Genomic DNA, 23,854 nt, shown 5'->3' on the forward strand with positions numbered 1-23,854 from the left:
CTCGGAGCTGCCTTTGCCTTGTGCCTGGCAGGAGCAGGAATGTCCTGCTGTCCCTACAGAGCCCCCTCAGTGCCACCCCTGGCACACAGGGGGGTGTGGAGGTCACGTTTTGTTTGCCCTCCTTGCTGAGGAGCCAGCCCAGGCCGTGTCCTGCCACCCACCATGTCCGAGTGGCCGTGGGCACAGCGTGGGCACAGGGTGGGCACAGCCCCGCATCTGCCCGCTCCCTGCAGCCTCCCAGGCCGTGCTGTGCCTCAATGCCGCCTTTGTTCCCGGCTCTGGCACGTCCCAGGGTGTCAGTGACACTGAAAAGCTTTGACTGGCCCTTTCTGTTTGTTTTCTTGGCACACGCGGGCACCTCTCCAATGGCCCAGCCTCGCTGTGCCCGCACCTCGCGTGTGCCTGGCAGGGTTACTGAGCTGCAGCTCTGCCCAAATGATGCCATCCAGCCCCTCTGGCTCCTCCAGTGCCCATTCCCTCTGCATTTCCAGCACAGCATCCCGCGCCCCAGAGTGGGTGACCAGTGCTGGGCACTGCCCAGGCTCCCCGAGGCTGCCAGAGCTCCAGGAGTGTTTGGAAATGCCCCCAGGGATGCCCAGGGTGGGATTTTGGGGTGGATGATCCTTGTGGGTCCCTTCCATACCCCAGGATTCCATAAATCCAGGCTGGCAGAGCTGCAGAGTCCATCCCTCAGAGCCCACATCCATGGGATGCTGCCTTGCCAAGTGAGCTCTGTGGCAATGCCAGGCACATTCAGCACAGACCCTGCTCAAACCTTCTCCACAGCCACAAAGGCCTGCTGCACACGGGGCAGGAACACAGACAACCCTCAATTCTCCATTTCTGAACCATTCAGGGCTCTTCAAACTGTTCAAACACTGCACAAACCTGGGAGGAACATCCCTGGCACGGCAGGTTTGTGTAATTTTACAGCGCCTTGAAAATCCAAAGCATTTGAGTGCCCTAAGTAGCTTTAAAGGTCACAGAGTGGTATCACTGCTGCTTGGTATCACAGCCTGGCCAGGCCCTGCCTGGTGTTTGCTCCAGGAACACTCCGCAGTCTCCACAGCTTTTCAGCAGGATTGCTCTCCAACTCCATCACGCTGTCCTTGCCAGTCAATTTTCTGCTACTCCATCACTTTCCCATTTGTATATCATTACACACGGCTGTCAAAAATAATTTAGGAACCTGACGGGCAGCGTGAGGAACGAGCTGTCCTAAGCATATCCCAAACTCCCGAGTTCTGCAGGAAAAGGAGCTCTAAGCCCTTTTCCCCACAGAAGGAGCCTGGCGTGGCTGGGTGTAGGACATGGGTCTGTTCCCACCTATGGACACGTCAGTGAGACCAAGGAAACATCTCAGGAGAGATCCCCAAAGATCCCCTGGTGCTGCAGGGTGAGCCAGGCTGGTTCTGCCCATCCACACCCAGCCACAAAGCTGCTGCTGCTGTAATGCTTTAACTCATTTTCATACATTTATGCTGAGACTAAATTTGTCCCTGCATATTTTCCTCCCCAGCCTAGTAATCAGTAGTGGAAATAATTTGCTGTTGTCTGCTCTGATGTTGCCATCTCTTGCACACATCCAAGTGACAAAGACATCAGGCCCTCAAAGTCCGATTGAAGAATAATTGGAAATCCAAAGTGGCACTAAATGTTATTTTCTAAATAAAATGCATTAAATTACAGAACATGAGGCTGTCAAGCATTAAAAAAGATTAGTTAGAGGCGGAAAAGAAATATTGTTCAACCCTTCAGAGACTTCATTACATGCAGAGGATACCCCTGTGTTCTTTGGGACAGACAGGGGGAAAGGGAATGCAAAGCTATGGAAATATTTCCAGCAGCCTGTGCTGTCCCAGATGGGCCTGGCTGCCTCTGCACTGCTGGATTTGCATCTCAGTTGTTGGATAAATATATAGAGAGATAGATATGTGGATAAATATGGGTGAGAAAGGCAAGATGGGTGAGGGGAAAACAGATAAATCAAGAAAAAGCAGAGAGCAGAGCAATCCCTGCCTCAGTGCCTGCAGGGAGGAGAAGGCCCAGCACAAGGACAGGAGGGATCATGCATCTCTGCAGGGATGGGGATGGCAGCCAGCCCTGGGTATCCAAATCACCCCAAATCTGCAGAAAAGGGACAAATCCAGGCACAGATCCAGCAGCTGAGCCCCAGGGCTGTGTGTCTGCCTTGGCTGGGTGGTAATAAACCCGAATATTGCAGCAGCTGCGCTCAGAACCTCAGCAAAGCCCAGCCTGGCCGTGGAGCACAGAGACAATCGTATTTCACCCGGTAGGAGCTGCTAAATTCACACTTAGAGCAGTAAAGGCACAGCCAAACAAACATGACCCCTGTGGGACCCGTGGCTGGGGCAGGCACATCCCAGCTACGCAAACAGCAGAGCTGAGGTGCATTTATCCCAAATCCCTCCTCTCACCAGCTTTCCCCAACAGCTCCGGCCCCTGGCATTAATACCCAGAGCCCAGCAGGCTGCAGGGGAGGCAGAATTATTTACATGGCTGCTTCCCCTTCCTGCACAAGGATTAAAGGCCAGGTGAGGCTTTTTGTGGTAGTTTTTATTTTGGTTTTTGCTTTTTTTTTTTTTTAAATAAGAGCAGATAATTATCATCTGCCATTATGGAGGTGCTGATGCACCAAGTGCTGCTCCCCTGTGCTGGGGGAGAGGGCAGAGCAGCCCACACACAACTGGAGATGGATTTATTCCAGCTGAGGGCTGGGGAGCCAAATCCCTCTCTCCCAGGGTTTCATTAGCTGGGAATGGCTTTCTAACGAGATTTACACAGCCCAGCCTGGAGCCCGCCCGTCCTGCCCTGCACCCAAAGACAATAACCACGGGCAGCTCAGGGGAGCCTCCAGTGCTGTGACACTGCTGCCATCGGGGCGACCTCACAAACCCACAGAAACCCCACACAAAACCACACAGAAACCCCACACAAACCCACACAGAAACCCACAAAACCCCACACACAAAATCCCCCACGCAAAATCCCTTACACAAACCCCACACAAACCCACAGAAACCTCACACAAACCCACAAAAAAGCCACACAAAACACACAGAAACCCACACAAACCACGTAAACCTCACACAAAACCACATAAATCGACACAGAACCCCCACACAAAAACCCACACAAACCCCACACAAAAACCCCCCACAAAACCACATAAACTCCAAACAAATTCACACAGAACCCCCCCACAAAAACCCCACAGAAACCCACATATACCCCACACAAAACCCCCACAGACCCTACACAAAACCCCACGTTCTGGTGCTATGGCTTCAGAAACCCGCTCATGGATTAAAACACCCCTAAAATAACCAAAACTCAGCGTTTGGACACTGCTCTGAGGCACAGGGTGGGGTTTTGGGGTGTGCTGAGCAGAGCCAGGGCTCAGTGATCCCTGTGGGTGCCTCCTAGCCCGGGGAATTCTGTGATTCTCTCATAGCCTTATTCCCTTTAAGGGCCCAGGTCCTTTTTGGGTGGGATCTGCTGTTCTGGCTGGCTGCATCCCCCAAACAAAGCCTAAACCCAATCCCACCCCTCTAGCGCTGCCTCTTAGGGAGATTTTCCCCTACAAATCCAATATTTCCTCCAGCATCCTGCTTGGACGAGGTGCCAGGGACGAGCTGGAGCCCAGGCCACCAGCCTGGACCACGCAAGGGCCTAAAATGGAAAAAGCCAGCTTGTTTTTGAGTGCCTGGAGCCTGCCCCCTCCTCTCTGCAGGCACGGGAATGCTGTTTCTGGCACGGCTTCTCCAAATAAAAGTGTGGTCAGCTCTTTTTTGGATGGATTTTTGAGCGAATTGTTTTTGTGGGCAGCGCTGTCAGCTCCAAGGCCCAGCCACACAGGGAGGGGTTATTGTTAAACCCTGGCCTTCCCCTGCTTCCTTCCCGAAGAAAATGAAAATAAAAATACTGAGATGCAGTTCTTAGCGAGGTGTTAATAGCACCCAAGGCACTGGCAGTTGCGAGTCACTTAAATGGATGGGGAAAATCACTTAAATGGTTGGGGGAAAGCCCAAAACAAGGGCAGGAGGCAAAGGAGAAGTCCCTGATCCCAGTGCTGAGTGCTGGGATCACTCCAACAGATTGGGGAAAATTGCTCCCCTCAGCTCCAACCAGGCAGGCAGCAACCCCAGACCAAATCCTGCCCTCAATCTCCAGGGATTTTGGCCAGTTTGGTTTTGATGTGGCTCTGGAGGCCATGGCAGGGTCATGAAGGGTGTCACTAACAAAGCAAAAGGCAGCACCCAGCCTCTGAGAGCCTTAGAATCAGCGAATCCTGGAATGGTTTGGCTTGGAAAGGACTTTAAAGCTCATCTCATTCCACCTCCAGCAGCCCCATCTTCTCCAGCCACCTCAGCAGCTGAGGGCCCCTCAGTGCCTGGGGCCCTTTTTGTGGCCCTTCCTCCCCAAGCCTCCCTATTTCTCCACTGCTGGGATGGAATTCCTGGAGGCTCTTTTAATTAAATTATTTGAAAGCATCTCTGGAGCCCTGCCAAGCCAGGGTGGGCTCTGCATGTCCTGCAGCCCCCTGTGCTGCCCTGCCCAGCAGTTTGAAAGGGAACACCAACACTGGTGCACTGGGATCAGCTTTTCATGGGCATTTACCCATTCTAAAAGCTCACTCCAAGGAGTGCACAGGAATAGCTGCAGGTGGGAAGGTGATGCCTGGATTTATGGGTCTTTATAAACAACCTGGCACTGCAAACCACACCCAGGGCCTTCTCTTCCCTCCTTCTGCTCGTTGGAGCATCAGCCTGGGCAGGAGAGAGGAATGGCTGTGGGCATGAGGGTCTGGGGGCTTTCCCAGATTTCCTGTGTCACTTAGGACAGGTCACACAGCATCTCTACACTTCAACCCTGGTCTAAAAATTGATATTGCTGCTCCATCTCCCAAATCTGGGAGTGGAGAGCCAAACCTTCACAGCCTGGTGGGGGCTGCTGCAGAGAAACCGGTGGAAAAGGCAGAGGGAAAATGAAGAGGGAAAACAACAATCCCCCTGTGTGAGCAGCACGTTCCAGGCTTGATTACAATAAAAATAATTTCTTTAACACCCACACAGAAAGCTCCAGGCCAGGATTGCTGCTCCCCCTGTCTGTCTGGCCCCCAGCACTCTTGGCAGGGCCCTGGGCAGGGCTGGGGCAGGGGGAGCAGGCAGTGTTTAGTCTGCCAGGCACATTCCTGCTCGCTGCTCAAATAAATACAGGGTTATTGATGGGGCTCCCTCCCCTCCCCAGCATCAGGCAGAAATGCCACAGTTATCAAATGGCTCCTTGGAACAGCACAGGGATGGGGCTGGAGGGACCTTGGGGACGGAGGGACACCCAAGGCCAGAGGGGTTCTTGTTTACAAAGTCAGGATCTGCCCCAAGGTTGGTGCTCAGGATTTGCATTTGGGTGCTGAATGTGCTCTCCAGGATCATCCCTGAGAAATCCATGCACCTCCCTCCAGAAAATATCAACACTTCTTGCCACAGGAAAGTTATAACGGGAAATATTTTTCCAGAGGAGGAGGAGGAGGGAGAGCAAGAGCAAACCTCACAAAAATTTGGTTTTTTCCTGCTTTACAACCAACCTTAACTTTTATATTTAGTCCCAGCTTGCAAGGCCATTCCAGCCACTTTCCCTGGGGCACATCCATCATTTTCAACCTCTCTGGAGACTGCAGGAGCTTGAGTCAAGTTCCACCTCATCTGGGGGAATTTTTCAGAGTCTTCAGGGGAAAAGGAGAAGAAGGCAAAGGCTTTAAGAGTCAGGGTGGATTTGAACTCTTTTAAATCCTTCTGCCCCTTTGAGGCTCAGACTGACTCCAAGCAGGAGCTGGAAGCCTGGAGAGGGCAATGCTGGGGGGGCTCTCAGCTGCTCCCCCAGCCCACACTGCCACCAGCAAAGTGCCACATTGCCCCAGGCTTCTGAGGAGACCAGGCAAAGCCTGATCCAAGGGAAACACTGCAGGACAGAGCTTGAACTTGGCAGAGTCAGAACCAAGAATGGTTTGGGTTGGAAAGGATCTCAAACCCCCTCCAGTGCCACCCCTGCCATGGGGTCGCCTTCCAGTGCCACCCTGCCACCTCCCACTGTCCCAAACCCTGTCCAGCCTGGCTGGGACACTGCCAGGGATGAGGGGGATGGAGGGATCCAGCAGGAGCAGCTCCTGCACTGAGTGCACAAGCCCCATCACAATAAAGGATCCTCCACGCCGCGGCCCTTTTTCCATTTCACCCTTCGCTGGATCATTTTATGCATCTATTCCCACTGCTAATTCGAACTAATTAAAGTATAAAGTAGAATAATTTGTGCAATTTCAGAGCTCCCCTCAGCATATTGTGAGTTATGTTTCCTTTCTGTTGGTGCCTGATGTGAGCAATTCCCGGCCTCGCTGGCTCAGTACCCCCAAACTCCTCTCCACAAACTATTCCAGGAGCAGGGGATGGGGGACGAGGGGAACTTTAAAGGGGAAAAACAATCCAAATTTGGTTTTAAATCTCATCACTGAGCACTGAGTGTGGTATTTCAGATCTCTCCTTCAAGGCCTTTTCTCCTCTGGGAACACAGCTCTCTCCTTTTAGCGCTGGTAAGGAGGACCTGGGTCTGTCTGTCTGTCCATCCAGACAGGAAATCCTGCAGCATTCCAAACCCAGCCTTGAAAACCAGCATCACCCACAGAGCTGGACTGGGAGGTATCCCTGCCTGCTTCCAGCGGAGCTTTAAGGTCCTTTCCAACCCAAAAAATCCTGGGAGTCCACGGGCTCAGCTTCCCTCAGCATGGGGCAGGGATGGTGGCACCAGATCTGGAGGGACATCAGAGCTCCTTTGCAGACCCTGCAGCCCTGGGGAGCTGAGGCTCTGCACCCGTAAGGGAAATTCTAGAAATACCTCAGGACTGTGGTGGCTGGAATGGAAATGAAACAATGGCTCTGTGGAAGGGGAGGAATTGGAAAGGGAAGCAAATTCCGAAGCAAACACGTGGGAACCCTGTGGCTGTGACTGGCAGGGGAAGAAACAGCCCTAATACAAAGAAAAAACCAAAGCAAAACAAACAAACTGCAGGCAAAGGCAGGCAGCGCTTGAAAGGAACAACCACACGGGCAATGCCTGAGACATAACTCATGCAGGAAAAACAAATCCACTGACCCCTGCTCACACCAACGCCTCCCCCAGCCCTTCTTCCAGCAAAGTTCATTCTCCAAGGATTCCTCACCTCACAGGAGCTGTCTGCGTTTATTTTGGGTCTGGACAGACATCCCTGGGGCTGGGGGAGCTCTGGGCCAGGTGAGCCCCAGCAGGGCTGACAAATGTGCTGGCAGCAGGAGCCCAGCAGGGCCCCACCTGCCCGGGCTCGGCTTTTTGGGCAATCATGGTAATTAACACATCCTCCCTGGCAGCCAGGTATTGTCGATGAGAGCAGACAAGCTTTTAGCGGGATTTCTTAATTATTCCTAATTGAGGTCGGGAAATTTGGGAGGATGGAGGAGGAGCTGTGCACACACAATTCTTCCTCTCCAGGGGCTCCTGTGCCCATCCAGCTCCTCTCTGTCCCAGCCCATGAGCAGGTGCAGGGACTCTCAGGGCAGAAAGGATTTTGGGCACCTCTGGTGGGATCCAGCTGAGCCCTTCTCCCTGTGCTCCAAGTTTGCTGAGATTATGTCCAGCTAACTGGCTGTTCAACTAGCAGATAATGTAGTTAAAAATTTAATCAGTTCATTTTTTTTCCCCTCCTGATGACTGCAGACCCTTTTATCCACGCCTCGTGCATTTTTTATCATGTTTTCTCAGTTCTCCTCAGGACACCATCGGTATTTACAGCCCTGCTCAGGCTCCAGGACTGATGGGCTCCCCTGTTTTTCTCAGCCCTCACTCCAATCCAATCTCTCCTAAATCATCTGGGCAGCTCCTCTCTGCCTCCCCCTCCCTCAGCATCCAGAAAATTCATCCCAAAGCAAAGCAGTTTGCACAGGACTGAAGCCTCTGGGGGTTACAGGGCAGAGGAATGCACAACAAATTATCCCTGGAGAGCTGCAGCTCCTGGCACAGGGGCACTTGCAAAGCAAATATTTCACTGCTCCCAGAGCAGGCTAAAAGACAATTTCTTTACCTAAAGACACAGTGATGGATGTGGAAGGGGAGTTCAGTCGGTGGAAAAGCAACAGGTTGGGAATAAAGGAGGAGGAGATGTGGCTGCCCCATCCCTGCAGAGTTCAAAGCCAGTTTGGACAGGGCTGGGAGCAACCTGGGGCAGGATGAGACGAGATCTGAACCCTCCCAACCCAAACCGTTGTGTGGTTCCATCAAAGAACACAAACCTGTGCCCTCCAAAGCCGCAGAGGGCGCATCCAGCGCTGCCTGGAGCAGCAGGGGCTCCCTCAGGGCTCTGCTGTGTTTGTTGGTGTTCACGGGGTGGTTCTGGGCTCTCATCTCTGCCTGGGGAGTGCTGAGGCTCCCAGAGGAGGAGGCTGCTCTGTTCCACCCCTCAGAGCAGGGAAATCCTCCCCTGTGCCTGGAGCAGCTCCTGAGCCCATGGAGGCTGCAGGGATTGTGGAGGACGGCTCTGCAAAGTGAATTCTGCACCTACAGCACCCTGGGCACTGCCTGCTGAGGAAGGTGCTGCTCTTCCCCCAGCACCTCACCTGGGGGTTCACCTGAGGAGCACCAGAGCTGAGGCATCACGAGCTGGGAAATAAGGAACGGAAAATTCACAGTTGTTTTTGTGCAGGGAGGAGGCAGTGAGGGCAGAGGGAGAGCCTGCTCAGCACCAGCTCCTCTGCCCCTGCAGCTCCCACCTGCCAGGAGCCCTGATGCCCAGGCTGGGGTGGAGAGGGCCCTCCTGGGATGTTTTCCTCACCCCTAACACAGGAACTTCCTCCCAGCCACCATTTCCATCCTGCTGGTTTAAATTCCACGTCTGCAGCCCTTGATTAGGTGCTGAAATCTTTTGGAGCCAGCAATCCCTGCCCTGGGTTTGATTGAGCTCCTCTCACTCCTGCCTTAAAAATAATCAAATTCCTCTTTCTGTCAGAGCTGTGAAAATCTTTGGCCCTGGCTTTGCTGATGCTTACACAATGCCCACAGCCCTGCCTGGGGGAGCAGAGGGGGTTCCTGCAGCCCTGGGGCCACCAGAGCACCCCCATCCCACAGGATTGATGGGGCTGGAGCTTGCACACACTGAGGAAACCCAACTGACAGCCAGACAATCGATGCTGCTGGGCTGAAGTACAGAGCCACTTCTGCCCAGCACCAGCAGCACTTGTGGGAGCCTCAGCCCTTCCCTCTGCAAGAGATTTTCTGCACGTGCAGGGGTTGTTGGTGAGGGCTCTGTGACAGACTCTGTGACAAAATGGGGATTTTTAAATCAGGGGGCGTTGGTGGCCCCACAGTTGTCAAACATTGCCATTAACTCCTCACCTGCTGTTTGATCAGCCCCAGGTGCACCTCATGTCTCATCAGTGAAGCGGAAACTAATTCCATGTCAATACCTTTTTGTTTGTTTGTTTGTTTGTTTGTTTGGGGTTTTTGCCTGGTAGAAACTGTTAATTGAAATTGTCTGTGAAAAATTAAGCAGCTCGTCCTGGGCAGTGGTTGAGAAGAGCCATGGTCCCCTCACTGTGGCTGTGATGGTTCCCCCACCACAGAACCCACGGTGAATAAAAATTGGGATTTTGGGGTGATTAGCTCTGCCAGCACCTGCCAGAGCCAGTGCTATTCCCACCCTGGAACCTCACAAAGCTCCTGCAATGCTACCCATCTCCACCATCTCCATCATCCCCATCATCCCCATCATCTCCATCTCCATCATTTCCATCTCCATCATTTCCATCATCTCCATCCCCATCCAGCTCTCCCCAGCCTTGCCCAGCCTGTGTGCAGAAATGGGCTTTGTTTGCTCCACCAACACTGAGCAATGAATTCCTGCTTTAAATAGTGTCAGAGCCACTTCTCCTTTCCCCTGTGAGTGTTTGAAAGCAGGTGCTGTGAGAAGGGAACCTGAAAGAGCTCCTAATAACCACCCTTAAACCGAGTGGTTCAAGAGCCCCCGAGTGCCTGGAAGCAAAGTTTCTTTATTCCTCTCTCCCCCGGATCGGGCTGTGCAACTGTTGCTTCTGTGCTTTGTGGGAGTGAAATCAAATGTCAAATATTCTGCTTTGGAAGGAGTTGGCAGCGAGACATGAAAGGCTCAGGGAGAGCTTGAAAAAAGAGGGAGGAAAAAACTGGAGCAAAGCACAGACAGGGCTGGGACAGGAGCCAGGGGATGGGGAAGGGCTGTGCCTGCAGCCACAGCTCCAGAGCTGAGCAGGGAGAGGCTCTTTTCCCTGCAGTTCTGCACTGAGCTGCTCCTGCCTGCTGCCTGCACAGAAGGGAGCTGGGCTCCGTGCCGAGGAGCTCCCTCCATCCTTTGTGGGAAGCATCTCCACAGCTCCATTTCTACAGCCCCATCCCCACAGTCCCATCCCCACAGCTCCATCCTCACAACCCCATCCCCACTGCCCCACAGCCCCATCCCCACAGCTCCATCCTCACAACCCCATCCCCACAGTCCCATCCTCACAGCTCCATCCTCACAGCTCCATCCTCACAACCCCATCCCCACAGCTCCATCCTCACAACCCCATCCCCACTGCCCCACAGCTCCATTTCTACAGCCCCATCCCCACAACCCCATCCCCACTGCCCCACAGCTCCATCCATCCCCAGAGCTCCATCCTCACAGTCCCATCTCCAGAGCCCCACAGCTCCATCCCCACATCTCCATCCTCACAACTCCATCTCCACAGCCCCACAGTTGCACAGCTCCATTCCCACAGCCCCAGGCCTGGGAGCTGCCCATGGGCTGTCCCAGACCCCATCCCAGGGCTGTCCCCATGTCCAGAGGGGCTCAGGAGGTGCCAGCAGCTGTTGGGGAGCACCTTCCCCAGGTAAATTCCACAAACCCCAGCACCTTCCCCAGATAAATTCCATAACCCTCAAAACCTTCCCCATATAAATTCCACAAACCCTCAACACCTTCCTCAGGTGAATTCACAACGCCCAAAACCTTCCCCAGGTGAATCCACAACGCCAGCACCTTCCCCAGGTGAATTCACAAACCCCAGCACCTTCCCCAGGTGAGTTCACAACCCCAGCACCTTCCCCAGGTGAATCCACAACCCCCAGCACCTTTCCCAGGTGAGTTCACAACCCCAGCACCTTCCCCAGGTGAATTCACAACCCCAGCACCTTCCCCAGGTGAATTCACAACCCCAGCACCTTCCCCAGGTGAATCCACAACCCCCAGCACCTTTCCCAGGTGAATTCACAACCCCAGCCATTCTCCAGGGCTGTGTGTGGACGCAGCCCTGGCCTGGTTCTGTCTCAGATATCAAACCCCAGCTCTGGGCAATCCTCCCCCCACGTTAACTGCAGCACAGCCCTGCCAGGAGCAGCTGCTCTCTGTGGCATTCTGCTGTGGCAAATCTCGGTTTGTTCTCCATTTCCAGCCCTCAGACGCCGTTTTTTGCTGTGTATTCTCAGTCCTTCTGAGGGCTCCTCTCACCATTTACAGCCTCAGCCCTCCGGGGCTGCTGGACCTCCCTCCTCCTCTCAGTTCTGACCCCTTTTCAATCATCAGCCTCCTTTATAGAGAACCAGGGAACAATATCTCCTTGGCTGCACTTTGCTGACCTATCACACTGCAGGATGGGGGCACTGGGGTCACCACGGGAGCTGACAGATCCATATGCATGGGCTGCTGCATTTTGGGACCCAGAGCACGCATTGCTGCAAGGGCAACAGGCAAATCCTGTGGCAAAGCCTGCAAGGAATGAGAGGCAGCAGCCCCCAGCTCCTGGAGCCTCCCCAAGGCAGAGCCGTGGCTGGAAATGGAATTAACGTTCCAGGAATATTCTATTATTTGCTAATTCTCTTCACATCTTTTTGTTTCACAATTAAGCAAATTAGTGCTTTGATGAATATTAAGACGCTCTTGCCTCATAAAAGATGAGTTAGAGGCATTCCCCCTGGACTTTGCTCCTAATGAAAACACTTCCTCAACTGTTTGAGATCCACGCTGGGTCCTTTCCTCCCTGCTGGGAGCACGGGCAGCACGTGGCTCCTGCACAGTGACCAAGCATTAACATTTGAATAAAATAATTCAATTGCAAAGTTTGCACAGATCTCATTATCCAGCCTGAGCTGGATGGGATCTGAAATTTGTGGCTGCTCATGCAAGTGTCTGTCCATGAGAGTTTCCAACAAGCACAAAATGCCTTCCTCAGCCTCAGGGGTTCACTCCCTCGAGTTTTTCAGTGGGGAGAAGACTTTGCCCTCTCCTCAAACATTTCTGCCCTGTTTCCAAATAACTTTATAACCAAGGAACCCCTGTGGTTCATGACCGAGGCTGGAACAGCTCAGAGCCCCAAACCGGCTCAGTTCCCATCCCGTCCAGCCAGGAACAAGCAGGTTCAGCTCTCCCCCAAGCACTGATGCCAATCTCTGCTCAGGGGCACAAAGCCCCGAGCTGCTCCTGGCCCTCCGAGCCCTTATCCCCCCGCAGCACCTCGGGGCTGATCTGCAGAGCACAGTGCTGAGGGGAGGAGCAGGGGTGCCCCGGGCAGGGCAGCAGGCACTCACCTGGCGCTCTGACATGACGTACAGGTACTTGTGGTCCACGGAGAAGGCCATGTCCCGCAGCACCGGGCTGCCGTCCTTGAACACCGGCACCACCTCGTACTGGATCCCGCCCTGGGGCGGCCCATCCGCCCGGATCTGCGGGGCAAAACACACACACAGGTCAGGGGCACTCACAGCTGACAAATCCTGCCCTTGTTTTGGGGTGAGGGAGGAGGGGAGCAAGGTAGGGAAAGGAATGAATCCAAAAATCTCAGCTCCGAACTGCAGACAGAGCAGGGTGGGAGCAGGAGCTGAAATGAAGGTTCTGTCCCCACTGCAGCCAGTGTGATTTCTTCACTCCAGGAGAAATAATGAGAGAGTTTTGTGGTTGCAAGGCGAGCACAGAGACCTCCAGTGAGCCATGATTGACCATCCAGGGGGAAGGAAAACTGTAAACTTTTAAGATTCTCTCTAAAATAAACCTGAAAGGAGACCACAAAACTCTACAGCCAACAGCAAAGCCAAGCTACTGCAGAGGTATATTTTAATTCTCCAGACACCTATAGAATGACACTTGGATAATCTCCACCACCTCTTCCTGCCACGAAATCCTCCTGGACCATCATCCCTGCTTAAAACCCGGAGATGCTGCTGCCACTTTCCTGCCTGGAGGGTTCAGCCAGGCAAGGCCAGCCCAGCCCGTCGTGCTGAGCGAGCAGAGCTCTGGCACAGCACCACACGCTCCAAGCATCCCTCCATCCCTCCCAAACACCGCCCTGCTCCCGCAGGAAAACCTGCCCGGGCTGTGACAAGCCCCATCCCTGCCAGCAGCCGCTGCTGCGGAGGAAACGCCGCCTTCTCTTGCCCGAGTTAATAATTGATGGCCTCGGGGGCTGTTCGCGGGGAGGGCAGCGGGAGAAACAAACTCTTGGCATTGCCTTTCCCACCAGGATCTGCGCGTTTGGGGAGCCGCGGGATGGCAACGGGGCTGGGGGAGCCGCGGGCCGGCAGCGACAGCGGGGATGGGCCGGGGATGGGCCGGGGATGTACCGGGAATTGCCGGGAATGAGCCGGGGATGTTCCAAGGATGTACCGGGAATTGCCGGGATGTCCCGGGAATGTGTCGGGAATTGCCGGGGATGAGCCGGGATGTGTCGGGAATGTGCCGGCAATTACCGGGAATGCGCTGGGAATTGCTGGGAATTGTCGGGAATGTCCCAGGAATGAGCCGGGAATTGCTGGGATGTGCCGGGGATGTGCTGGGAATGTTCCGGGATGCGCCAAGGATGTACCGGGAATTGCCGGGAATTGCCACGAATTGCCGGGAATTGTCGGGAATTGTCGGGAATTTCCAGGATGCCCCTGCTGCCCCTCCAGGAGAGGGAACGCGGCCCTAGGCAAACCCCTTATCCCAGAGATGCCACCTGCCGCCCCGAAATTCCCTGCTTTGGAGTGTATTCCTGCATAACGGAGCAACAGGCAGGAAAACCCCAAGGCCAAACCTACAGAACAGGCAGGACTGGCACAGAAAGGGCTGGCTCTGTTTTCTGTCCCTGGGAGCTAAGACAGCAGGCTGTTAAAAATCTTTGATTTAGCTGAGAAATGAGCCACCCCAGCTGGGAATACCAGGAGAGCAGAGCTGCTCCCCTGCACCCTCTCCGAATAAATCCTCCCCTTGGAAAGGGCCCCGGTGCCTCCTGCCATGCACAGACATGTTGGATACACACAAACACATTCGTTTCCTGCATTTCTCTCTTTCCCCCTTCGCCTCCCGAGCGTTCAGTGCTATAGAGGAACATCAGGTGGGAATGTGAGTGCTCTGCGGAACACCCACAGCCAGGCACAGGAGCCCCTGGCAGGATTAAGCTGCCAGCCCCAGCCTGCCTCGAAAGCCCTGAATTTTCAGAAAGCAAAATCCCCCAAAAGGCCGAAGGTCAGAGAAAGCAAAATCCCCCAAAAGGCAGAAGGTCAAACCCTGCTTTAATTCCACCTGTGAGAATTAGGATCGTCACAGCCCCAGTGAAATACCAGGAATCAGATCAGAGCCACACCAGTATGGGCCCAGTGCCTTACTGGGTGCTGCCACCTGAGTCACCCGCGCTGCAGCGGGGACAGAGGGACAGAAATCACCCAGAAATAAAGAGCAGGAACGCGGGGCTGCCAGGGCTCCACAGCCAGCACCGTACAAAGGACTGATTAATGGCCAGACAGGAGTGGGAGCCCGGACATGAAGGATCAGCAGCCTTTGTGAAAAACAACTGTTTTCCAGAGCTCCCTCAGGGCACCAGCAGCTCGTTAAATTGAGCTTCTTTCTAGTAATGAGGTCAGACAGGGCTAATAAAGAGAGATACCACTGGACAAGGCTGGTGCAGACCAATTCCAACTGGGAATTGCAGCTCGGGGCTGGAGGCGGCGCTGAGTGCCCCTCCAGCCCGGCTGAGGGCTCGGAGCTGTGCCTGGAACGGGAGCCTGGGATGGGTTTGGTGCCTGGCATGGGTGAGTTTTGGGGCACAGCACGGGGTGGCGGCACTGCCTGTGCCCTCCTGCCCCCACAATGGCCAGGGAGCAGCCCTGGGGCTCTCGGGGATTCTGTGCCCAGGGCACGGGACAGGGGGACAGCAGAGCCCCTCCCTGGGTGGGTGTTGGAGCCCCGGAGCCCCCAGAGCCCCCTGGGCACAGCCCAGGCCGAGGGCACCCAGTGACACCAGGATGCTCCACTGCATCTCCTGCTCAGGGCTCGGTTTCCATGGCAACAAATGATGATGTCAGAGAGGAGAGCGATGATTCCCGCGGCCGGGGAGGAAGAAAGGGATCATCTCCCACAGCAGGAAGCCTCTCGTTGACGTTTGGGGAGGGAAATCATCCCTCTGCCTCACGTGTGGGTGCCGTGCCACAGCTCCTGAACTGTCCCTGGAGCGCAGGGTGGGACCGGCCCTGCACCTGCGGGCTCATCCCAAATCCAATCCAGGGCTCTTCCCCAAATCGAGGGCTCACCCGCAATGCAGAGCTCACCCCCAATGCAGGGCTCACCCCCCAACCCAGGGCTCACGCCCAACCCAGGGCTCACCCCCAGTCTAGGGCTCACCCCCAACCCAGGGCTCACCCCCCAACCCAGGGCTCTTCCCCAACCCAGGGCTCTTCCCCAACCCAGGGCTCACCCCCCAACCCAGGGCTCACCCCCCAACCCAGGGCTCACCCCCAATCTAGGGCTCACCCCCAACCCAGGGCTCTTCCCAAATCCAGGGCTCTTCCCAAATCCAGGGCTCTTCCCCAACCTAGGGCTCACCCCCCAACCCAGGGCTCACCCCCAACCCAGGGCTCACCCCCCAACCCAGGGCTCTTCCCCAACCCAGGGCTCACCCCCAACCCAGGGCTCACCCCCAACCCAGGGCTCTTCCCCAACCCAGGGCTCTTCCCAAATCCAGGGCTCTTCCCCAACCCAGGGCTCTTCCCCAACCCAGGGCTCACCCAAATCCAGGGCTCTTCCCCAACCCAGGGCTCTTCCCCAACCCAGGGCTCTTCCCAAATCCAGGGCTCTTCCCCAACCCAGGGCTCTTCCCCAACCCAGGGCTCACCCAAATCCAGGGCTCTTCCCCAGTCCAGGGCTCGTCTAGCACAGCCCTGGGGGAGAGGGGAGCACAGGGGTGGGAGAGGCACCTCAGGAGCTGGAAACAGGGATCAGAGGAACAGCAGAGCCCAGGAGGACACTCCACAGGCTGTCACACTCAGACAGGGACCCGAAGAGCTGCCCGGGCCACATCCAGCCCGTCCCTCCTGCTGGTGTTTACAAATCTCTGCTGAGAGGTGCCTAATGACATAATCTGCAAATCCAAACTCATCCCAGCTCGCAGGGCAGCCCGGTGGAGGAGCAGGATGTGCTGGGTGCAGGAGCTGCAGCCCTGCAGAGCTCACACTGAGTTCTCTAATACCCCCACAATGCAGCTGCAGGCTAAGCTGGGCTTTATCAGCAGAGATTAGCCAAATACCACATTGTGGCAGCGTGTAGGAGCCACTCACGGATCTAATCTGACATGAAGCTCCAGCACACCTCGTGCAGGAAAGTTCCCCTCAGGTGCTGTGCCCGGGCAGTGCCGGTGCTGGGATAGCTCTGCATTCCCCCCAGCAGGCTCCCATTAGGAGACATCGAATCTCTTTGCAGGAACTTTCCGTGATTAAATTACCTGTCTGTTTGCATTAGGGGTGTTTCCAGCAGGCTGACTCAGGGTGGAATTCCCGGTGCCAGAGAAAACAGCTGAATAAGTCCTGCATGAGGGGCTGATTGCCCAGCCTGGGTCCTGCATCAGGGCCACCATTGACTCCTCCCCACCTCTGAAAGCGCCTCATGGGTCCCAAAGCACTCTGGTTTCCATGTGGAAACACCAGGGAGGCACTGGAGGGGCTCCTGAGAGGATTCCCAGGCCCAGGAGCAGCAGGCACTGCCTGAACTTGCTGATTTTTGGAATGGCAGTGGAGTGAAATCTGGCCCTGCATGATTCTCCTGGTCCTGCATCCTCAGACCCCCACAGCAACCTCCAGGACGGGAGAATCCACAACTGAAAGTGCAAATTATTACCCAAAAAGTTTCCAGGCCCCTGCAGGATCCCTCCCCATGTCCACAATCCAGCCTTCCCTGCAGGCAGGAGCAGCAGGATGGGACTGGGCTCCACGTGGGAATTCTCCCCTCAGAATTCAAGTGCAACAGGAACCCCATTGGGTGCCTTTCCTTTAAATCGCAGACGTGTCCCTGAGAAAGCTAATGACAAACCTTACATGCGCATTCCATTCCAATCAGCATATCCAATTAACTTCATTACCTGCGGGCTCCCTCTCTGCCAGGCTCTTTCTCTCCTGCCACATTTTCTTTATGCGTTTCTCCCTGATTGGGAGGGAATGGCTCTGTCACCGTGGGCATCACCTTTGTCTTGGCCCCACAGCCTCCATGGATGGGTCCCTGCAGGAGCCCATGGCGCTGTCAGGCTGGGAGCAAAGCAGCTCCTGAGAGCAAATCCATCCCCTCCAAGCACACACCGCCCAAGTGAACATTAAATACTCTCACTCATCACTGCTGGGGCTGCCCTTGCAAAGCCCTGGGGAGAAAGGCTGCACAAAGTCTGAACAAAGGCTGCATTTCAGGCACGGTGGGATCATCCCAGCACTGCCCCAGCTCCCCAGGAGAGCCACACAGGTCCCCTCTCACCTGGAGCCCACCTTTCCAATGGATTAAATTGGGAATTTAAAATTGCCCTTGGCTCAGACAGTTCCTGCCTGCAGGATCTCTGACTCCCCTGGCTGAGCAGCTGGGGCTGGGTTTGTTCCTTGGCATTCCAGGGGGTGGGAGAGGGGAGCAGGGTGGGCAGGTAGGGTGGGCAGGGACCCCCAGCCTCACTGTCTGTGTGGGGGCACCCACAAGGCTGGATCTGCCAGGAGAAGACATTCCACAAACATTTATTCCTCTCCCACGAGGAAAGAGATGAGGAGAAGGATCCCCTGCTGCCTTTCTGCAGGGTTCTGGAGGGGAAAGGAGCCAATTGTTGGGGTGAAGCAGCAGCTCAGACACCCTGACAGGACAAACCTCTGTGAGAAATTGCCACTGGAGAGGTTCCTTCCTCCTCCAGGCTCTCCCACCCTCGTGCAGAGCTGCTCTGGATGGGGCGGGGAGGGTGGCACACAGGCACCATGCAGAGCCTAATCAGCAGCCCCACGTCTTTAATTTATTACTGCACGAGAGGCTCGTTCAGAACAAAGCTGCCAGTTCAGGAGATCATTCCTTGAAAAGACTTTTTATTTGAAAAGCTGTCAGCTCACACCTTGTCACAGCCCTACTTGCAGCAGCACAACTTTAATAACATGCCACCTCATGCAAATGAGCTGCTAATTAATTAAGTAGTATTCTTCCGGGGATGGATTCATTAGATTGAAATTTGGGCTGGCGAGGCTGGATTGCTTTGGATGGTGCTTTAAATCAGCAGCATTGTCTTCTCCTGGAGGCCCAGCTCTCCCTCCCATCCTGAGGGAAGCTCCTTCCCATTCTGTGCCCCCAGGAAGGCTCTGCCCGTCCTGCTGCACTGGGTGGGCACAGCCCAGGCTGCCCCTGAGCCCTGTGGGTGCCACAAACCCAGGGCAGGGTCATTCCCTGCCTTTTCCCACTCTCTGCCCTTTGCCCTGAGCCAGAGCTGGGCTCGGTGTTAGAGGGACCCAAAGGGACACAAGAGGCAGCACAGAAACCCAAAACTGCCTGGCTGTGCTTGCAGGACACGCTCAGGGATGGAGGGAGCTGTGAGAGGCATTTGGGGAGTGAGAAACAGGAGAGCAGGGCTGAGTGCTGAGTCTGAGCCCTGTAAGGGACAGCAAGCACCAGAGCAAGCCCACAGCTGGTGTTGTTCTGGCGTTATTCAGGCCGAGGCAGGCACCGGGTATCTGCCTGTCACAAACCATTTGCAGCTCCTGCCCAAAGCCCCCAAAATAGCCCTGCATCTGTGTTGTGTGTCCACAGCTCACCTGTGCCCTTCCAGCTGAATAATCCTGCACAGCTCCGTGCCAGGCTCTCTCTCCCCGGGAACATCCTCCTCCAGCTCTGCATTTCACAGCTGAAGGGATTGGTCCTGCTTGCTTTGCTTTGCTGACCTTGAGTGGCCATGTAAAATGGCATCAAAAGCCACTTAGACAAGACTGTCTAATGTGGAGTTTGCTCTAAACGAGCTTCAGTGCATCGTGATTCTCCCCAAGGAGGGAAAAACTAAATGACTGTCAAAAATTGCCACACAAAAAACCCTGTTTCTCCAAAGCCACGGCTTCCAGCTGATCAGGTGGGAGCCGCAGAGTTCCTCAGGAAATATTATTCTCTTTCCTCTTTGAAAACATCATGTAAGTAATATGTTTGAAATGGCTTCGATTTCCTGCCCAGCACCTCCCGGGGATGCTGGAACACGAGCCAGACTCGGAGCTGCCGAGGGCCAAAGCCCAGAAGGAAATAAGAGAATCCATGTTTTATTGTCTGTGGGGTTTATGAAGCTGTGGATAAACCCTGCCTGGTGGTTCTGTGCTGCTCTGGGTCAGGCAGGAGCCAGCAGGTGAACAAGGGGGCCGTGCATATTTTTGGTTCCACTTGTGCATGCAGAGCCAGTCATGTGTTACTGATCAGATCTAACCTTGCTGGGGCAGAGGATGTGAGAGAATTACCGAGCTCAGCTCAGCTCAGCTCCCGGGAAATGAGGGAAATGAGGGAGATGAGGGAGATGAGTGTCTCCCACCCCCCAGGCCCTCCTGCCCAGCAGGAGCAGAGCTGCAGCTGGCCATGGGCATTTTCTGGCTGTGAATTTGGGCAGAGCTGCAGCTGGCCATGGGCATTTTCTGGTTGGCAACAGGGGCAGAGCTGCAGCTGGCCATGGGCATTTTCTGGCTGGCAACAGGGGCAGAGCTGCAGCTGGCCATGGGCATTTTCTGGTTGGGAACAGGGGCAGAGCTGCAGCTGGCCATGGGCATTTTCTGGCTGGCAACAGGGGCAGAGCTGCAGCTGGCCATGGGCATTTTCTGGCTGGCAACAGGGGCAGAGCTGCAGCTGGCCATGGGCATTTTCTGGTTGGGAACAGGGGCAGAGCTGCAGCTGGCCATGGGCATTTTCTGGTTGGGAACAGGGGCAGAGCTGCAGCTGGCCATGGGCATTTTCTGGCTGTGAAGTGGGGCAGAGCTGCAGCTGGCCATGGGCATTTTCTGGCTGGCAACAGGGGCACAGCCTCACAAAGGGCTGGGTCTGGAGGTCGTGTGAGGACAGAGAGCCCTGGGCAGGCTGGCAGTGCCCCAGGGCTGCCTGCAGCTCTCCCCTGGCCCTGCTGCCTGCCTGGGCTCTGGCAAAGCCCCAGCAGGGCCTGGCTCCGTGTTTGGGGCTGTTCAGCATCCCTGGGCATGCAGAAATGTCACCTGCAGGAGGGCACCAGGCAGGGCCACAGGGCTGGCTGGGCCCAGGGACGTTGGCTGGTGCATTCCCTGTCCTGGAAGCACTGAGGAATCCTGAGGGGAGGCTCTAAAATATAAATCCAAATCTCTCCCTGTGTGCTCATTCATGCCCCAATCTCCATCAGACAGAGGTTTGAGGTAGCTCAGGTTCCTGATGTGCAAGGAAAGCTCCTGCTGCCCCTCTGAGCTGCTTCCCCAGTGCTATTCTGGGGCAGATCAGGGATAAAAATAAAAATAAAAAGCAAAATCTCCTCCATCTCCGCACTGAAACTCCCTAAGCCTTTGGCACATGCCCTTTGCAGCATCTCAGCATCAATCAGCAGATAAGCAGATGAGCTGGCTCTGAATAATCTGGGCGTGCAACAACACATGGAACGATGCTCAGGCCTGGATGCAGTGGGGTTTGCTGGGCTGGGCTCAGGGCACACGTCTGTCCCTGTCCCTCTGTCCCTGTCCCTCTGTTCCTGTCCCTCTGTCCCTGTCCCTCTGTCCCTCTGTCCCTGTCCCTGTCCCCCTGTCCCTTCCCAACACCAGCACAGCAGTGGGCCCAGGCTGGCTGCAGGGGTGGCACAGGCACAGCCCCAGCACATTCCTGCCCTGCTCCACCATTGACCTGCAGACAAACACGTGCCTTCCTTCCGCCCTAATCCCCTGCAGCCTCATGAACATCAGCCGTGCTAAATTTTTCATGTAATTAAGAGAAAAACCCTAATCCAGTGTAATTAGCTCCCTGATTGCCAGCGTCAGGCAGCAGAGCAGTGTTTGAACAGCAATTCAGGTCTGGCTGGTTAGGCAAACACTGCGTGTGTGGCTCAGTAATTCAACACTGGAGCAGCTCCCCCTGTGCTGTCCTTTGGGCTGCTTCCCTCAAAGCTTCCCCTGCTCCGGGGGCCTCATCTCCCCAAAGTGCTGCTCCAGTTACAGCCCCAGGGGCTGGGCATGGAGCCAGGCCAGCAGCTCACACAGAGCCCCCTCCCTGCTGATGTTGGAGTGGTGCCCCCATCTCACCGGGATTTTGGGACAGCACCAGCCCTGCCTGCCCAAATTCAGCACCTGAGAGGCACAGCTGAGAGCGTGGTGGGGAAACAGGAGATGCTCAGCACCAGCAGCACAACCAGGCAGGGCTGGAGGCCACCAGAGCTCCAAGGGGTTTGTGGTGCAGAGCAGAACCATCCCAGCACCCAGCCCTCGTGCAGAGCAGAACCATCCCAGCACCCATCCCAGCACCCAGCCCTCGTGCAGAACCATCCCAGCACCCAGCCCTCGTGCAGAGCAGAACCATCCCAGCACCCATCCCAGCACCCAACCCTCGTGCAGAACCATCCCAGCACCCATCCCAGCACCCAACCCTCGTGCAGAACCATCCCAGCACCCATCCCAGCACCCAACCCTCGTGCAGAACCATCCCAGCACCCATCCCAGCACCCAACCCTCGTGCAGAACCATCCCAGCACCCAGCCCTCGTGCAGAGCAGAGCCATCCCAGCACCCAGCCCTCGTGCAGAGCAGAACCATCCCAGCACCCATCCCAGCACCCAACCCTCGTCCAGAACCATCCCAGCACCCAGCCCTCGTGCAGAACCATCCCAGCACCCATCCCAGCACCCAGCCCTTGTGCAGAGCAGAACCATCCCAGCACCCAGCCCTTGTGGCTTGCAGTGATATTTTCCTCGTTCATTCATATACATGAAGGCAGAATTTTAAGAGTGAAATGTTCGAATTTTGGGAAGGGGAAGCAGATGGGAGAGGAACAGAGAATGTGGATGCGTGTGCCAACAGGGAGGCAGAGAAACTAAGAAAGCACAGAGAGAAGACACCTTCACTTAACCATTTCATCCATCCCCAACAACAAGGAGCTGAGCTGCTGAAGGCACTGTCAAATATTTCTGTTTTCTTTCTAAAATTCACCTGTGACAAACTACAGACACCTCTCAGCAGTCACACCTTCATCTTCAGACTCAACACCAGCCTGCTGAAACACAGGCTTGAAAGGAATATCATTGTGGGAGTATTTGTTGGAGTGTTTCGAGGACACAAAGGGTTTTTCTGCTTTTGTAGAAGGGTCTTGCTCTCTGTTTGGGCAGTTTTGGTTGCTGCTGCTGTAGGGGCTGAGTTTTTGTGGCTGGGATAGTGCAGACCCCAGCCCCCTGTGTGAGGAGCAGGCTCAGAACCATCCCACAGCCCCCATTGTTATCATTCTTTCTTTTTCTATTCTTAGCCAGCCTTCTGATGAAATCCTTTCTTCTATTCTTTTAGTACAGTTTTAATACAATATATATCATAAAATAATAAATCAGCCTTGTGAACCATGGAGTCAGATCCTGTCTCTTCCCTCACTCTCAGAGCCCTGTGAACACGGGCACAAGGAGCTGCTCAGTCCCCTCCAGCCAGCTCTGAGGTGACCTGAGGGACACCACGGGGCCCTTTGCCATCCCCTGCCCCCAGGAGCTGCAGTTCCAGCAAGGGGGGGGTTCTTTGAATTGCTCTCAGTAAAAACAGACCAGGTATCAAATGTTCCCAAGGCTTTTAAAACGAGGGCTACGAACCGAGCCAAGGCTCAGGGCTGATATGGAAAGTTCCCTCCCAGGACAGATTTTCCCAGTGCTGGCAGCCACAGCAGCCTCTGTGCACGAGGCCCAATGTCACGGGAGCTGAGCTCCTTCTTGCCTTCCTTTCCCACTGCTCAGAGCAGCACAGCCCCCTGCACACCCACACCTCTGCAGAGAGAAATCTGCTAATGATGCTCCTGCTCTGTCACTGCCGTGATTTATTGCTTGTGTCATGGCTTGCACTCAGCTGTGAAGGAATCTTGCTGTGACCTCAAGCCACGAGACCCCAATTTTCCTGGTGCTGGAGGAAAATGGCCTGGCCAGCCCAGCCCAGCAGGTATTTTGGTATTTCCCTGTCTCCTCCTGCAGTTTGTGCTGCCAGAGCCTGGCTGGCAGCCGGGTCCTGCTCTGAGCATCTGGAGTGCTGTGCTTTGTGTCTCCACCTGCTCCCCAGGGGCTCTGTGCCTTGAAAATTCACTCTAAAGCAGCTTCAAACCCTCCAGTTTTCATTATTAATACGACTCCTTTCATCAGAGTCCACTCATCTTTTTGCTTTCTATTTCTGCCTCTACCCTTTCATTGTTTCCCCGGTGCTTCCATGGGAATGGCACTGAGACCCCGACCCGGCAGCAGGAATTCATTCCATCAAAGCTTCCTCCTGCAGCCGAGGGTTTGTTGTGGGGTTTTCTTCCCCCCTCGTTTTAATTCCATCTGTATTTAATCCCAGACAAACACAAA

At 55.0% G+C, this 23,854-nt stretch overlaps 1 protein-coding gene across 1 annotated transcript in view; it reads right to left on the bottom strand.

Annotated features, from left to right (window-relative positions):
- PLXNA2 (plexin A2) overlaps positions 1–23,854 on the bottom strand; it is a 137,342-nt gene that overhangs the window by 75,985 nt on the left and 37,503 nt on the right. Inside the window, exon 4 of the mRNA XM_058819577.1 lies at positions 12,637–12,771. Within this exon, the coding sequence (XP_058675560.1) occupies positions 12,637–12,771 (135 nt within the window). The remainder of the gene's footprint in view (positions 1–12,636; positions 12,772–23,854) is intronic.

Source organism: Ammospiza caudacuta, chromosome 24, assembly GCF_027887145.1.
Source record: "Ammospiza caudacuta isolate bAmmCau1 chromosome 24, bAmmCau1.pri, whole genome shotgun sequence".
In the NCBI taxonomy this organism is placed as follows: domain Eukaryota; kingdom Metazoa; phylum Chordata; class Aves; order Passeriformes; family Passerellidae; genus Ammospiza; species Ammospiza caudacuta.